This window comes from Corylus avellana, chromosome ca4 (genome assembly GCF_901000735.1).
Source record: "Corylus avellana chromosome ca4, CavTom2PMs-1.0".
NCBI classification, from domain to species: Eukaryota; Viridiplantae; Streptophyta; class Magnoliopsida; order Fagales; family Betulaceae; genus Corylus; species Corylus avellana.
The window spans coordinates 23,393,151-23,408,110 of record NC_081544.1 but is presented as its reverse complement, the minus strand read 5'-3'; the positions used below and the strand labels follow the sequence as shown (position 1 = coordinate 23,408,110).

Here is a 14,960-nt window from a genome sequence, read left to right as displayed (position 1 = left end):
ACGAGGATGGTACTCTTAGCTTACGCCATTCATGCGTAACATTATCTTAATCGATCTTTATATATATATATATATATATATATAGAGAGAGAGAGAGAGAGAGATGAGCAGTGAGAGATATTAGTTTTTAAAATGGTTAGGTACACACTATGGTAATGAAATTTTTTTATGTCTATTTAGTGTAAATTATTTTAGTTTTCATTGATGTTCGGGTGAAGCTAAGTCAGATTATGAATCAGTCAAATTTTAAAAAGCGTTTGTAGTTTTCACCGTATAAACTCTAGGTCATTCTTGTGCGGCTTCTAGCAAATAGATATTACTATAGTCATGCCTCGATAGATTAATAGATACAATTAATCTCTTCCGTTTATCTTCTTCTCAACTTAATTAGATAATTTTGTAGATGAGTTAACCAAAGTAAAAAAAGATAGCGACCGACTAAATTAATCATCATATGCACATTTCGTTACAATTACATTCAATTATTACCTTATTGCATTCATGCTAGTCAGAATTTAGATTCCTATCGAGATAAACACAATAAACTCGTGTGTGTATATATGCGAGACGTGATACACAGCACACAGTGTGCAACGAACGCCTGTGCAAATATATATATATATTTTTTTATAATTAAAAAGAAAAATTTGCGCAGGCGCGCGTGGCACGTCGTGTGCTGTTTTACTTCACCCGTATATATGCATATAACAAGATATTTTTAAGATATTTTTCCAGAAACTGTGTTTGCCTTAGGATACTGGAGACAATCCTTTTCCTTTGCCTTAGGGCTAAGCCAAGGAAAGTCTAGAAGAAGACACCTGTAATCAGTGCAAGCAGGTTCGTTCCAAAGCCTTTAGCTAAGAGTAATGTTATAAGTCTTTTTAGAGTCATCTTATGATCCTCTCAAATATAATGTGGCTTTTAAAATTACCGTTAAATTTGAGATGTGATGTATTAAATTTTGATCTATGTGTAATTTTAAAAGCCACATTACATTTGAAATAACTCTAAGAAGATTATAAAAAGACTTATAGCATTACTTTCAAGCTAACCCAAGCGAGCTCTATTTTCCTAGTTTGAGAAAGAATAGTTCCTACGTTTGTCAACAAGTGGCTTGTTCTGGTAACTTGTGTAAACCAATAATGCACTTAGTAGTTATTACTAGCCTCACATTTTCTTTTGGTGATCATATATATACTTGCAATGGGAGGGGAAAAATTATTGAAGAAAAAGTACAACATAAATAAAATAGAATTGTAGAAAAGAAAGCTTGTATTTTTATGTGTCAACATCTATATTTATTTATAGTTGAATGAGGCCAACAACTAACATGATAGTAAATATTAATTACCATAATATGTTGAGAGTAGTATGAAAATATTGTATTACAAATATGGTAATAAGGTAACTAATGATAACATGCTATACATAGTGACACCCCCTTTAAACTTTAGATGATGAAATCAACTTAAGTTTGAAAATACGATTACTGAACTGTCCCAATGAATGAGATTTCGTAAAGATGTTAGTTAACTGTTCTTCGAAGGAGACTTATCGTAGATATAAAATGCATGGCTGAAAAATGACGTATGAAGCGACAAATCAATCTTGATAATTTTAGTGTGGTCAGGTCAAGCCAAAAGAAAAACAAAAAATATGAGTGGGATTGGCCAACAAACACTTCTTCAATACAATTAAACACTCTGAATAAACCTAAAAATTATTGAAAATTGGCCAAACTATGAGTATATATAGTAGTTCACACCCTATTTGCCCCCACAAGGGGTATGAGCTCCTGCTGCAGACTTTGAGGCTGAAAACTTAGCCGTAGCAGTGTGTTTTTTTGGTATTAAATGAGGGTAAAAAGAAAATCAAAGAGAGAATTATCTCAAAATTCCAATTCCCCCGACACCCACGAAAAATGCCATAGATGTTGTAGTAACTGATAGTCTGATAAGCTGCTCCTTCACGAGGCCTGACATTTTGATTTATAATAATTTCTATATTAGTAATAATAATTTATATAATAATTAAAAAAGTGTGAAATTCTGAATTAGGTGGGGGCAAGTTGAACCAAGAGATGAGAAGGGTGGGCCGATGGTCCAGAAATGTGTGTATATTTTAAACCTGAAGGTAGAGTCAGTTTGCCCATTCCCCCACACATGACAGTTGACACTCTTCATCACTTATGATAATCAGAGAAAGAAAAAGAAAAAAAGAGATGATTTTAATTATGAAGTGATATTTGATTTGACAGTGTTGTTGGTGCTGCCAGTGAGGGAGGGAGGGAGAGTGCTCTTGTCAATCTTTCACTTCCCACGAACTCTCATGAGTCATGACTCATGTTATTTAGACTGCTCGGGGAGTGCTCTTGTCAATCTTTCACTTCTCCACGACCTATATTCTTCCAACCTTTGATATGCAATTATAACCTACATACAATAACTCTCCAAACTAGGGCCAAAAAGAATTGAAAAGAAAGAATAGAAATGTGTGATCTTTTCATCTTTTTTACCTTTTTGTTTTTATTTATTTATTTTCTATTTTTGTGTAGACAAGTACATTGATAAATTCCAGCTCTTTTAAAATTTTGTTAAAATGTTTGTTTAGTTAAATTCAAATTATTCAATTAATATTATCTCTTTTTTCACTTTTGTTAGATTTTGAAAATATAAACTAAACTCCAAATACACCTAAAGGGGATGAATTTGTGTTTTAAAAAAATAATGCGGAATTAAAATTAAGAAACAAGCAACAATCAATCATCAAAATTTGTAAAACAATAAATCACGTAGACAAATATATTTTGGTGACGAATGAAACATTTTAGAAAACTCTTTAAAAGTAAAGCCTCATCGAGACAGTCAAATCCAGTAAATTGCTAATAGAAAATTCAGATTACAGACACAAGAACACTTACAACTCCTTGCAACTCCTAGACTCTGTAAGATCAACAAGCTTTCCGCTTGTCTTCTAGCTTGACAATCTTCTTAAAGTGATTATCCTTTATCAGATCTTCCGATAGACTTCTTATCGTTGATTAACAAAACGGCTTCTCAAACACATCAACACTCTAAGAAAAAATAGTTTTGAAACTTTGAATATTGATAATCCTCTTTTGGCACAATATAAAATTTGACCTCTCAATTGCTTAGCAAAATCAGGCTACATAGAGTCCTATATATAGGTAATTGAGACTTAGGTTTCTTTACTGAAATGAAAATCTTATTATGGAAAATTTGCGGTAGTGTTTGGACAGTTGACAATCTCGTTCGAACAGAATTAAAGTTTTATAGAAGTTCAAGCTGAAGATGGAAAACATAAAGCGGCAACAACATACTTATGTTCGAACAGAATTGACTTTCGTTCAGATGTGGCATCACTTGTTCAGACGGACTTGCGAACATGCAACGAACAAATCTCTTGGGTCTTACTATGTAACACATCACATTCAGATGGTCCAGCGAACAGAGCTCTAGGGTTTTATTATGTAATGCAACCGTTTAGATGCTAGCGAACGTTCTTGCAAATGAAGCTTCAACCAAAAAGAAATTACACTTTTAAACACCGAATTAGCCAACTTAAAAACTAACAGATTTGTTAGACTAACTAAAATACATTTTGTGCTAGGACTGAGTTGGAGGAAATTTTCTCAAACCTATTGTTAGAACTAATAACTCATATTTTCCCAGGCAGAAATATACCTACTAATTAGCATCTACTAATTAACATATCATTAGACACCATTTTCTCATATAGGAACTTGTGAACTTTATTTGTAATATTTAACTCAAAATCCGTCGAAGCTTCATAAAATTCCGAAAAAGTAAAATCACTCTTAAAGATATTAATTAAGCAATCTACAAATAATTTCTGTTTTCTTTTTCTTTTCTTTTCTTTTTTTTTTTTTTTTAAAAAAAAGCTTTTGTAAACCACTAATTCTGATCCAACAGCTTTACGTACCCAAAAGCAAGAGCTAGCTAGTCTTTTACTTGAGCAAGCCTACAGATGAGGGACAGGATCCCTTTTCATTTGGGATCCTCCCCTCTTATCCCCTTGAGAGGGATTTGAGCAGTTTTTTCTTTTTCTTTTCTTTTTTTTTTTTTTTTTTTGGAACAGAGGGTTCTACAGTTTGGAACAAAAAATCCTTTCCTTATAATCTCTCAATTATTATCCACTAGCCTTTTTTAATTTTTTTTTAATTTAATTATTTTTTTCTTTCAAGAAATCTTCTTAAAAAATAGTAATAAAAAAGAGACCAAACGAGAAGAGAAAAAGTGAAAGAGAAAATAATAAACTATTTTTTTGTAGTTCACACTAGAAGAAAAAATTTAGGGAAAACTTCTCTAACTTTTCTTGAACGGTCACCATTTTTGTAATTTCTCTTATAAAGTTCAAAAACCTCTCAATTTAGTGTATTGAACTTTTAATTTTTTTTAATGTCTCGTATCCGTTAGAATTTTTCGTTAAATCCTAACAAAATTTTCAAAATACTCCAATTTTTTTTTCAAAGATTGAAGTATGAGTAATTTTGCAAATACCATTAACTTGGGACCAACACCTTAACCTTTACAATTTTTTTCTTTCTTTTTTCTTAAAACAAATGAGGATATTTTGAAAATTTTGTTGGAATTTAACGGAAAATTCGAAACATTGAAAAAAAATTCAATTGAGAGGTTTTAAACTTTATAAGATAAATTGTAAAAATGGTGAGAATTTAAGAAAAATAAATGAAAATTTTCCTAAATTTTTTCTTCTAGTGTGAACAGTAAATAAGTTTCGTTCACACAACAAAAAATAGTTTATTATTTTCTCTTTCACTTTCTCTCTTCTTCTTTGGTCGCTTTTTTATTACTATTTCTTAAGAAGATTTCTTGAAAAAAAAAAAAAAAAAAGGGGCTAGTGGATAATAATTGAGAGATCATAAGAAAAGGATTTTTTGTTCCAAACTGAAGAACCCCCCCCTGCTCAAATCCCTCTCAAGGGGATAAGAGGTGGATCCCAAATTAAAAGGGATCCTGTCCCTCATCTATGGGCTTGCTCAAGTAAAAGACTAGCTAGCTCTTGCTTCTGGGTACTTAAAAATTGGAGAAAAAAAAAAAAAAGGAAAATTCAAAGTTTAATACATTAAATTGAGAGAAATTGAACTTTAGAAAGGACATTACAAAAATAATAACAATTTAAGAGGGTCAAATTCATCAACTTCAAAGAGTGGTAAATTCATCATAGAATTTGTAAAAGTAAATAGTAGTTTTATTGTAAGTATGAATTTCTGCAAGCAACTATATAGCTATTCTTCTTGTAGCAGCCTTCTTCAATTAAAGTTCAAACTAGAAATTCAATAGTTTTGAGCTCCACTGGTGCAGTCTCAGGCCCATCTCTTATAGCCAATAAGTCAGTGTTATCACCAAGCAGATAAGCTTTCATGAATGCAACAACAATTCCTCCAACAAACCTCCTCATGGGTTCCCTAGACTTCCCATTCTTACACAAACAGTATGTAGCTTTCCCTCTAATCCCCTTGGTATCATCATCTAACATATCAACATGACCAAAATCCTTCACAAGAAAATGACAAGCTGGTTTTTGACATTCATTAAAGAAATCCTCATGGTTAACTCCCTTTGGAGCAGGAGCAGGAAACAGAGGATTCTTTTTCATTTCACCCAATTCCGTACCAATCACCATTGCAGCCATATCAAGCTCAAATGAATGAGGAACATAGGTGAGTACTGGAGGAGGGGTTTGTTTCCCTTTGTCCATTCCATCAACTGGGTCAATGCCTATTAAAGCAGAGAACTTTAGAGAAGTTGCTGCTTTTCCAAGAGCAACCGCAAAGGCAGCCTTGCCGCCACGGCTATGGCCGGCGAGTCCTAGCTTTGTTATATTTGGCTGCACATGTGGTGGAAGCAAGTAATGGAGTCCTTCTGATAACCAATTTGTTGTGGCCACAGTGGACTTAATGTCATCAGTTGCATCTGGTCCAGCCACGGTGTATAACTGTTCAATGCAAAGCAGAAATGTGTCGTTAACAATAATTTCCACTATATTTTTGGGTTTCTTTTTTTCGGATTTAGTCAAACTGCAATCTGCTCAAATAGTTGATCAGCTCATTCTCATTTGAAATAGACAGAGCACAATGAGGATTACATCAAGGCAAAAGGGCACTGGTTAAGTAACATGAGTGGCTAGAAGAATCTCAGGAATAAATGGCAAATCTATAAGTCGTTCACTCCGTTAACCTGCTCGATTCCCATACTCGACGAACTGCATTAAATCCTATATTTGACGAGATACAAATCTTAGGTATAACTCATCTTTAAAAACCGGCTTGTAAGGAATTGAAATGGTGTCCAAGAACTTATATACAATTGTAGTATGTGAGACATGACATGTGAATGTGATTCAAATGGATTGGAAAGTCCTGGTAAAGAATCAAAACGGAAGAAGAATGATTGGCAAACATTGCCAATAAGGTTTTCAGTTTAAAAAAAAAAAAAACCAAGAGAGAAAGCAAACAAGGGTGTATCATGTGAGCAACTGGAGGAAGTAACTCAAGGCAAACGTTTCTAGCAAGTAAAGAAAGGAGAATTATCCGCAGCATGGATTTCAAATTAAGAATGAAGACAAAAACGGCAATTTGATGCCAGCATAGGTAGCTCGAATAGATTGAGTGAGAGCCTCTCTGGTATTTTGAGTTCCACTATTTACACTCAAAACATGCCACATGGTAGAAACAATTGAGCTTCCATTAATTATTTGTCTAGTGAAAATGAAAGCACAATAATTCACATGTTTTGCCTTCATAGATCCAATTCTTTTCCATTGGATTGAACAAGTGTGTCAACATATATATATATATAAAGCATTTGGATAAGATAAATTGTGCATATCTGAGAGAGAGAGAGAGAGAGAGAGAGAGGGAGACTTGCCTGAGGGGCGATGACAATGAATCCATGAGAAGCGATGTGTTGGATAAGCTGAGAATAAAAAGAGTTGTAGAGAAAGTAACCATGGAGGAAGACAAGAATTGGGAATTCACCTGCATCAGATGGCATGGCAATCAGAAGCGGCTTTGGAGGTGGGAAAGGAAGTTTAGACTTTGTGGCGCAAGTCCCAGTTTCAACTGTTCGAAGCAGTGTTTCATACTTGCCAACATCAAAAACATTTCTTGTGGTATCAGTTGCAGAAGCAGAAGTCATGGCCCTTTTTGAAGCTTCAAAGCTTAATCACCCTGTAAAATGTATGAAGCTTCAAAGTTTACTTTCTGGATAAGTTGATTGTGTGGTATTTGTAGCCTCAGCCAGCCTATGAGGGTTAGATCTTTGAACTTGGAAGTGTAGGGAAGTGGAAAATGGCCCAATTCTTCTTGAGGGTTCAGTTTTGGCCCAAAATATAGAGTGTAAGATGAGTTTGGGCTTAAAGGTGTGCACCAAATTGGAACAAATCCCATTCAGCTGCAAAGGCAGATCCTCCTACTTCTCAAAACTCAAATCTACAATGAAGAGAGACAGTGATATTATATCGATTACTATAAAATGGAATTTAACTAATCACCCCATCTAAAAACTACCTCTAAATAAGTAAATAGAGTTGTAGTAATATTAAGAGTGTGAAAGGTTGTAATCTTTATTTTATTATAAATAGAAGACAAATGCCCCTGTGAATTTTCATGGAAGCAAATGCAATACGTCATTCTAAAGAATTCTTTTAACTCTTCACCCAAAACAAGAGGCATTGAGGACATTCATCCTATCGAGGGAGGGGAGGGTCGGTATTCGTTATGCCTTGAAAAATGCGAAATGTTATACTTTTTAAATTGTTTTTTAAAAAGTTGGTTCTCAAATGATGTATTATCATCCCATAAGTTGGTGACATATTTTCTAAAATAATTAAAAATAATATATAAATAGAAAAATCCATATATTTGGAAAAAAAAAAATGATTAAGCTTGGCCCCAATATATATATATAAAAAAAAAAAAAAAGCTTTGTCCTGGCCCTATTATAATAAAAATAATTTTATACCCAAATCTATCATGAGCAACAACTCAAATACATGATTAATTCTTAATCATATATTTCCTTCATACTTACAAATAAATAAATAAAAAAGAAGATATTAATGATATAATATATTGAAGGTTTAATATTAAACGTGAGGCTATTGACTATTGTAGAAGATGGCCTACACTCCGTTAGGAGAAAGCCCTAGTTGCACCAAAGAGGCCTCAATAAACCACACATTTGCTGGTGGGCCTACCCTCAGTTTGATTGGCCTACACATCCAATTATTCCACCGCTGCTGCCCTTTCTTCTACATTCATTCATACTGAAGCTTAAAAGTTAAAACAACCAATTCTTAGGCAAATTTAGAGAGAAATAAGCTTTTTGTTATGTATGTTTGAAAAAATAATATCAAAATGAAATCAATTTTTATCCCCAAATACTTTATCTAAATGAATTGAATTGTTGTCGAGATTTGAGATTTTGGTGGTCTGCATTCATTCCCCCTCACCGTGCCCCTTTGCCATTTATTATTACCGTCTTGTACGACCCTTAAAAAAGCTTGGCTCGTTAATGGTCCGTTTTTGGGACACCATTAATGAATCTAATTACATACTATTCTCTAGGTTTGGGTTTGGAAGTGCTGATCTTTAACATAAACATATTTTTAATATCAAACATTCTCCGACAGTGCAGGTGTCATTCTAATAGAATATTATTGTCACAAACCTTGATTCACTTAATCCAATCAGAATTATTATATAAAGTGGAAGATTACAGAAGAAGACAATCATGGTTCCAGCACAGCAGAATCCTTAAAAGTCTCTTATAAACAAAGTGCCAAAAACAATCAAGGAACAAGCCAAAAACCTACAACACATAGAATCCCCCACATGTCCTTATCTTCTTCTAAAAATCAGCTTGGATCCCTTCCTTCTCTTTTTGACTGTCCCAGTCCAAGATACTGCTTTTCTTTTCTTTTATATATCAACAATGAAACAACAAAGACTAGGATCACATGGTGTTACTTTGATTTTAATTCAACTTTACCTTTTCCATTCAGAAACAAAAAGAAAAGCTCCATAAATATTCCCCCCAACACTAAAGTGACCCATCTGGATAATAACTAATCTTTTTCATTTCTCCTTTTTACATTAGGAACCAAAAAAACACCTGCCCCCACCAAGCTTTAAGATGATACCTATTATGTTCATAGGGCCATAAATCCTAGTCCCAACATTGCCATTGGCCAAAATTTCCTCCAAGCAAGCATGTGAAGAGCCACAATTTCAAACTCTATGCTTGGTATTCTTTTCAGCAGCAATGGAGATGAGCCTTGAGACACCTTGAGTCCAGATATCATATTCTCTCTGGTTCCTGCACTCGAATTCTACCACTCCGCGCAGCACCGTCTTCAACCCAAAGTATCGGCGGTGCTCACCCCCTTCCAGCAAGTGGCGGCCGGGCCATGCTGGCATATCTTTAATCACCTCCAACACCACATCTGTAAATTCAAAAGAGATGCAATTAAAGTTGAATCCTTTTGATCTTTTTCTCCCTTTAGTGCCCAATTGCTTTCACAAATCCCCAAATAGAAGAAGACCCACCTCCAATTCTGTTCAAATTATTAGAGAAAGACAAAGCAATTACTTACTCTTTTTCTTTTTTGTGATGGTCCCAGCGACATGCCTGCTCTTCATCTTCAACATAACCTGCACAAAAAGAAGTTTCAAAGATTAAAAGATTCCAAAGAAGCAAGACAATAAAGAGAGAAAGAGCCATTTATTTCATCATGCTCAGTCTTTCATAACTTTCACCCTGAAACCTTTTTACCCATCGTTTCACACTCATAACCAAAAGTCTAATTGATTCAAAAATTATTAAGTGATTGGATATTTTAGCATAGAAAGACTACCTGGTTCGTTCTGTTTATGTAAACAGAGACAATTTTCCAATGAAGATCACCTGCATAAACAATTTGTACAGCTAAATTCGTGAGCATATCCAAATTTGTACAGCTAAAAAGAAATATATAATCTCCAACACTTCACTTAGATTATTAGTAAAGATATATGTAACAGTACTCTGCTTCCAGTAAAAAAGCAATAATTTTCCCAGATAAACAAAGAAATCACCTGCCTGCTTGTAATTTGAAATAACATATATGAAAGTGATTAGAAATTATTACCTTTGCGGGTGCGCTTGAGGAGCTCACAGCCTCTAGAAAGCAATTCCCTACTACAGATGCCCAGGAAATTCTCTTCAGGAACAAGCTCACCACTGTAACTACTGTTGGAACTACCGTTACTGCCGTTACCACTAACGCCCATCCCTTTCTCCACCGGTATAACGGCCGCTATGTTCCACACTTCCTTCAATGTCCTTGCCTTCAACGTGGCCGCCCCACGTAGAGCTGAGGGACAATTTCGTCAATAACAAATTAAAAATTACTACTCTATTCCAAAACTGCCCCTGCAATAGAATTAACAGAAATTTACTTAGTATTATCACCTGTCGCCGCCGCGGCTGTTAATGTCATTATATCCCCAGCCGACCTGACATTGACGGCGGAGCTCACCACCGCCGCTAGGTGCTCGCGCTCGGCCCCCATCGCCTCTGCCGCCTCCACGCATTGGGCGGCCACCAATGTCGCGGCGGATGCCACCGCCATGTCAGTCTTGGCCATTTGCTCGTCCTTGCGAGACCCAGAAGAGGCGGCCGTGGCAGCAGCAATCGCGGCCACAGCAGAAGCCACCCCGGCCACGGAAACAGCGGCATGGAGCTGGGCGTTAAGGGCCCTCGTCTCCTCTTTCTTCTTTTCCCTCCGGTCCTTCAGCCACCTCCCCACGGTCTTGCCCCCGCCGCCCGTTTGGGCGGTACTGCCAAAGCCGCCGCCCGGTGTGGCTGAAGTACGAAACTGGGTGTTTTGTGGGTTGTTTGAGCGGCAAAACTGCATTAGAAGATGAGATATTGTTTGTTACACAGAAATTGCATTTCATTAAATTTTTTGAGATACATATAAATCAAATTCTAAAAAAATTAATTATCATATTTAATTTAATAACTCAATATTTAACCTTCTAATCACTCTCATGGAATATAAGAGAATCTTCATACGTTTTTGGGGTCCAGGAGACATCAATGCACCGGAGTGGGACGAGATATAAGGCCGGGGCATCCAGGCGTGTTTGTTACAAAAGGGTAAAGAGGACAGATTTGGGTGGGTGTGACATGCACGCTGTACTTACTATTTAATTTAATCTCTCTCCAAACAAATTCATTCAATGGGTACAAAGAAGCAGAGGGGAACAATTATTCAGTGGCAGTTGAGGTAAATTACAAGGTAAATAAGGGGGCAATATGTGAACAAATTGGAGTCACAAGTACAAACCCACCCTGTTCTCTGCAAGTTTATGCACTTTGGGGGGAGCTTTTGCTTCTTCCAAGGCAAAATTGATATAAGTGTTGGACTATTGGGTAATTTGGTCATAATTATGGTTGTTGAATTAGCAATAATAGTGTACGTGAATTGAAATTCCATGGGTGCGGTGCTATTATTAACTTTTGCATTGAAGAGAGAGAAACCAGAAGTCGAGTCTCTCTCTGGGTGCGATTAAAGGACGTTGGTTACAGAGAAAGCCTGGGATAAATGTTTGCTCTGCCTCTGCGACTGCTCAGCTTTGTAAAGGAAACCCCACTGTTCGTGCTTTTTAGCAACAGAAAGAGCATAACATGTACGAGTACGACTTGTATTTGTATGTATGTTTGTGTCTCCGTGTGTGGGTGTGCGTGTGAGAGAGAGAGAGAGATATTCCGGTGACCGTGTGGGTGGTCGCCGGAGAGAGAGAGAGAGAGAGAGAGAGAGGGAAACCTTGTTGTCGTCCATTTCAGAGGGGGAAACAGGTGGGCTGTCGGTTAAGGAGCCGTTGAGAGGGCCACTGCTGTGTGAGAGCCTGCCTGAGGTGCGTGGGGATACCTCCTGCTGCAAAGACAGAGACCGTGGTGTGTTAGTATTTGACTAAATAAATTAAAGAAAGTGATTAAAAAAGGATCCTTGTGGTTTTGTGCTTGAGAGAGAGTTGGACCCAAAAATGGACAATTGAAGTAAGAAATAAAACATAAATGTATCAGAGCTATGTTGGCTTTTGTCTACCAAATTTTAATTGACAAGATGAAGCAACACAAATTCAAGAACAGCATAGGCGAAGGTGGCAAATAAAAGGAAAGCATGTGTAGATTTCTTGTTTGCACACACACAGGGAGAAGCAAAATTTTGAGATACATATGCGAAATAGAAAGCCACCCAAAATTTTTGGAACTAGTTTTCATGAATTTTACCGAGTTGGAGACAAGAATCAAAACCCAGAAACAAAACACCAGAAAAAACAACAAATAGAAAACAAAACAAGAAAAACTAGTCAAATTTTTTTAAGGAAAAGCCAGAGTAAGATAAACTCTTTAAGTGAAAGAGAACAAAAAACAAAAAGAGAAAAGCCAGCTAAAACCAAAGTTTCGATCAACCCCAACAAACCCCAAAAATCCCAATATTTGTCCACACACGCCCTAGGTTGGTCCTGGACCCTGGTCATCTCCTCTCCGTTTCCACACACCAACAGCACTACTCACCGACTGTGACATGATCCTGTCCATGACCATCTGCGAGGTCTCGGAAGAAGCAAACGAAAAAGGGTTCCCAGAAACCGTAGCATTCTCCTCCAACTCCGCCGCCAAGTCCTCCATTATAGCTCCGCCATTAACAACACCACTGGAGGTCTTTGACAAGGCCACCATATGTGGAGGGGCCAGAGCCTTCGAGACCTCCAGAGCCGACACGCTCCATGACCGGGACAGAAACTCCATGGGCTCCCGCGGGGTCTCCGGCGGCCGGAACATCGATGACTGGACCGGGTCCGGTCTCCACGGCTCGGGTACAGCCTTGTCCATGAGAGAGCCTGTGGTGTGTGTACAAGGGTGCGTAGGTTAAGAGAATTTCTTGAGGTGAAGGTAAGGATTGGCGCTTTATAGAAGCGAGTGAGACAAAAGCGGCCGAAATGTCAGTCTATTTAAGGGCTTTTAGGATTTAATTATTAAAAACAAATAATTGAAAATCAAAATAATTAAAAGTAAAAATGGGTCAATATTAGGTCTCGTGTTTGTGTGTTTTATTGACTCCTCGTACAAAAATTACAAGCGCTGTAGAGTTCCATACACGCGCTTCGGGATGAGATTCTTAGTGCCTTTTGATAATTTAAATGTTGTTGTGTGTGTGGGGGGTGGGGGGGGTGGTCCGTGAGTGACACTTTTCGTGGTGTGAGTGGTTGGTGTGGTCCACGACTTAAGAATTGCGCTGCAAATTTCATTTTTGTTAGGACTAAGATAACCCTTTTTTTCACTAAAGAGGAAAAAACACTCCAAAAAATAATAAATAAATATAAATAAAGCAATTTTCATATAATTTTATGTGAAAAAATAGCTGTATTAGGAAACACTCATTCATATATATATATATAAATGTTAAGTGTTCTTCTAGTATTTTTTTTAGTATCTTTTCAATTGTAATGTGACTTTTAAATTATAAAGAATTATCAGCTTCCTTTCGCTTTGTTCTTTCTGGAATTAAAGCCCGAGCCACCATTACATAATGCAAATAAGGTTTTGTATTGGGAATATAATGATGATTTGAATTACCAAATGGAGAGTTGGAGTGCATAATCATCAAAACTTTTGAGCAAAATTAATATTACTTTTCATACTTATTTAATATTTTACGTGTTGTAATTATTATTTTAATTTTTTAAAATAATTGACATAAAAAAAATTATTTAAAATATGGGAAACCATTATTAACATTTGTTTTCCAATTAAAAGATTTGCATCTAGCCCTTTATTTGGAATTTTACAAACCATAAAATTACAAGTGGGTTGTTGACCCTCATAAATAAAAGGGAATAAGTAATTCCTTTTGGAGGGTGCATTGATATATAGTTGGTAGTTGATACCACTCAATACTTCCTTCCACGTACTACAAATAAAATCCGTCGGTTAGAATTTGATTTTATTTTCAGAAACTCCGTACGATTCTGAAGATCTTCACTGCGTGTCAAGGAAGGGATGAATAAGTTCATAAATCCTTTCTAGCTTATATATATATATATATATAAGGTCAAGAATAGATTCATACCATCTTATATATTTGAAAACTAAATATTAAAGATTCTTATACATAATAATCAACAAAGAAATGAGATACATTAACGAAAAAGGTTTATAAATCTCATTATATAACCAAAAAAAAAAAAAATCAAATCAAATCAATGGTTTTTCTTTTACCAAACTTAGAAAATTTTTGAAAACAATGTAAGAATTCGTATGTTAAAATGTAAATATAGTCTAAAATAGGTTAAATAGAAAGATTTAGATGCACGAGTTTGGTGGCGGGTAAAGAATATTTGGATAATTCAGAGCATTTACATTCGACTCAATAATGTTTAACTAAAGAATTAATTGCATTTTTTTTTTTTTAATTCTTGCTACTTACTTTTTTAAAGCACTTAAGCTCTACATTGTAATTATTCACTTTCACTATTTTATTTAGAGGAGCGAGAATCAAAATTTTTTTTTTTCATGTATTGTTAAGCTATAATAATAAGCAAATTTGCTTAGCACGGTAGGTCAAAGTAGCTAGTTGAATGGGGCTATTTTTTTGGCTAATTTTTGGTACAAAGTTGGCTAGCTTCATGTGAATGTGCTACATATTACGAATATGTTTGATATTGTGTTTGAAAAATATAGCATTTAAGTTAAAAAGACGCTTTTTGGTGTGTTTTTGGCAATTTTTGGACTTTTTGAACTTTTAAAAACGCTTTTAATTTTTTTTACCAAACGATTACTTTTTTTCTTTAAACGGACTTTTTGAGTATTAAATATATTTTTAGACCTCTCAACGCACACCCA

General features: G+C 35.6%; 2 protein-coding genes across 3 annotated transcripts; both read right to left on the bottom strand.

The window, feature by feature from the left end:
* Nucleotides 1-5,198: 5,198 nt before the first annotated feature.
* Nucleotides 5,199-7,264, bottom strand: LOC132178655 (chlorophyllase-2). The gene is made up of 2 exons (XM_059591135.1): nucleotides 6,933-7,264; nucleotides 5,199-6,000 (listed from the first exon to the last, which is right to left on the bottom strand). The coding sequence occupies exons 1-2, from the start codon at nucleotides 7,200-7,202 to the stop codon at nucleotides 5,326-5,328; spliced, it is 945 nt and encodes a 314-aa protein (XP_059447118.1). The 5' UTR covers nucleotides 7,203-7,264; the 3' UTR covers nucleotides 5,199-5,325.
* Nucleotides 7,265-8,740: 1,476 nt separating this feature from the next.
* LOC132179368 (VAN3-binding protein-like) lies at nucleotides 8,741-13,002 on the bottom strand. 2 transcript variants are annotated; one of them, XM_059592079.1, is made up of 7 exons: nucleotides 12,633-13,002; nucleotides 11,878-11,988; nucleotides 10,518-10,956; nucleotides 10,195-10,419; nucleotides 9,922-9,971; nucleotides 9,661-9,718; nucleotides 8,741-9,510 (listed from the first exon to the last, which is right to left on the bottom strand). In XM_059592079.1, exons 1-7 carry the CDS (start codon nucleotides 12,948-12,950, stop codon nucleotides 9,296-9,298), a joined length of 1,416 nt encoding a protein of 471 aa, XP_059448062.1. In that variant the 5' UTR covers nucleotides 12,951-13,002; the 3' UTR covers nucleotides 8,741-9,295. The 2 variants fall into 2 exon arrangements, with proteins under 2 accessions (XP_059448062.1, XP_059448064.1); XM_059592081.1 differs by having other exon boundaries at nucleotides 11,878-11,985.
* Nucleotides 13,003-14,960: the final 1,958 nt, after the last annotated feature.

What these genes read in the sequence shown, in the direction of transcription:
- LOC132179368 (XM_059592079.1), bottom strand. Translation starts at nt 12,950, where the DNA reads ATGGACAAGGCTGTACCCGAGCCGTGGAGACCGGACCCGGTCCAGTCA. An exon ending in AACAGCCGCGGCGGCGACAG is followed by an intron (nt 10,420 to 10,517) that starts GTGATAATACTA and finishes ATTGTCCCTCAG; the next exon opens with CTCTACGTGGGGCGGCCACG. An exon ending in CATCACAAAAAAGAAAAAGA is followed by an intron (nt 9,511 to 9,660) that starts GTAAGTAATTGC and finishes TTGAATTTACAG; the next exon opens with ATGTGGTGTTGGAGGTGATT.
- LOC132178655 (XM_059591135.1), bottom strand. Translation starts at nt 7,202, where the DNA reads ATGACTTCTGCTTCTGCAACTGATACCACAAGAAATGTTTTTGATGTT. An exon ending in TCATTGTCATCGCCCCTCAG is followed by an intron (nt 6,001 to 6,932) that starts GCAAGTCTCCCT and finishes TGCATTGAACAG; the next exon opens with TTATACACCGTGGCTGGACC.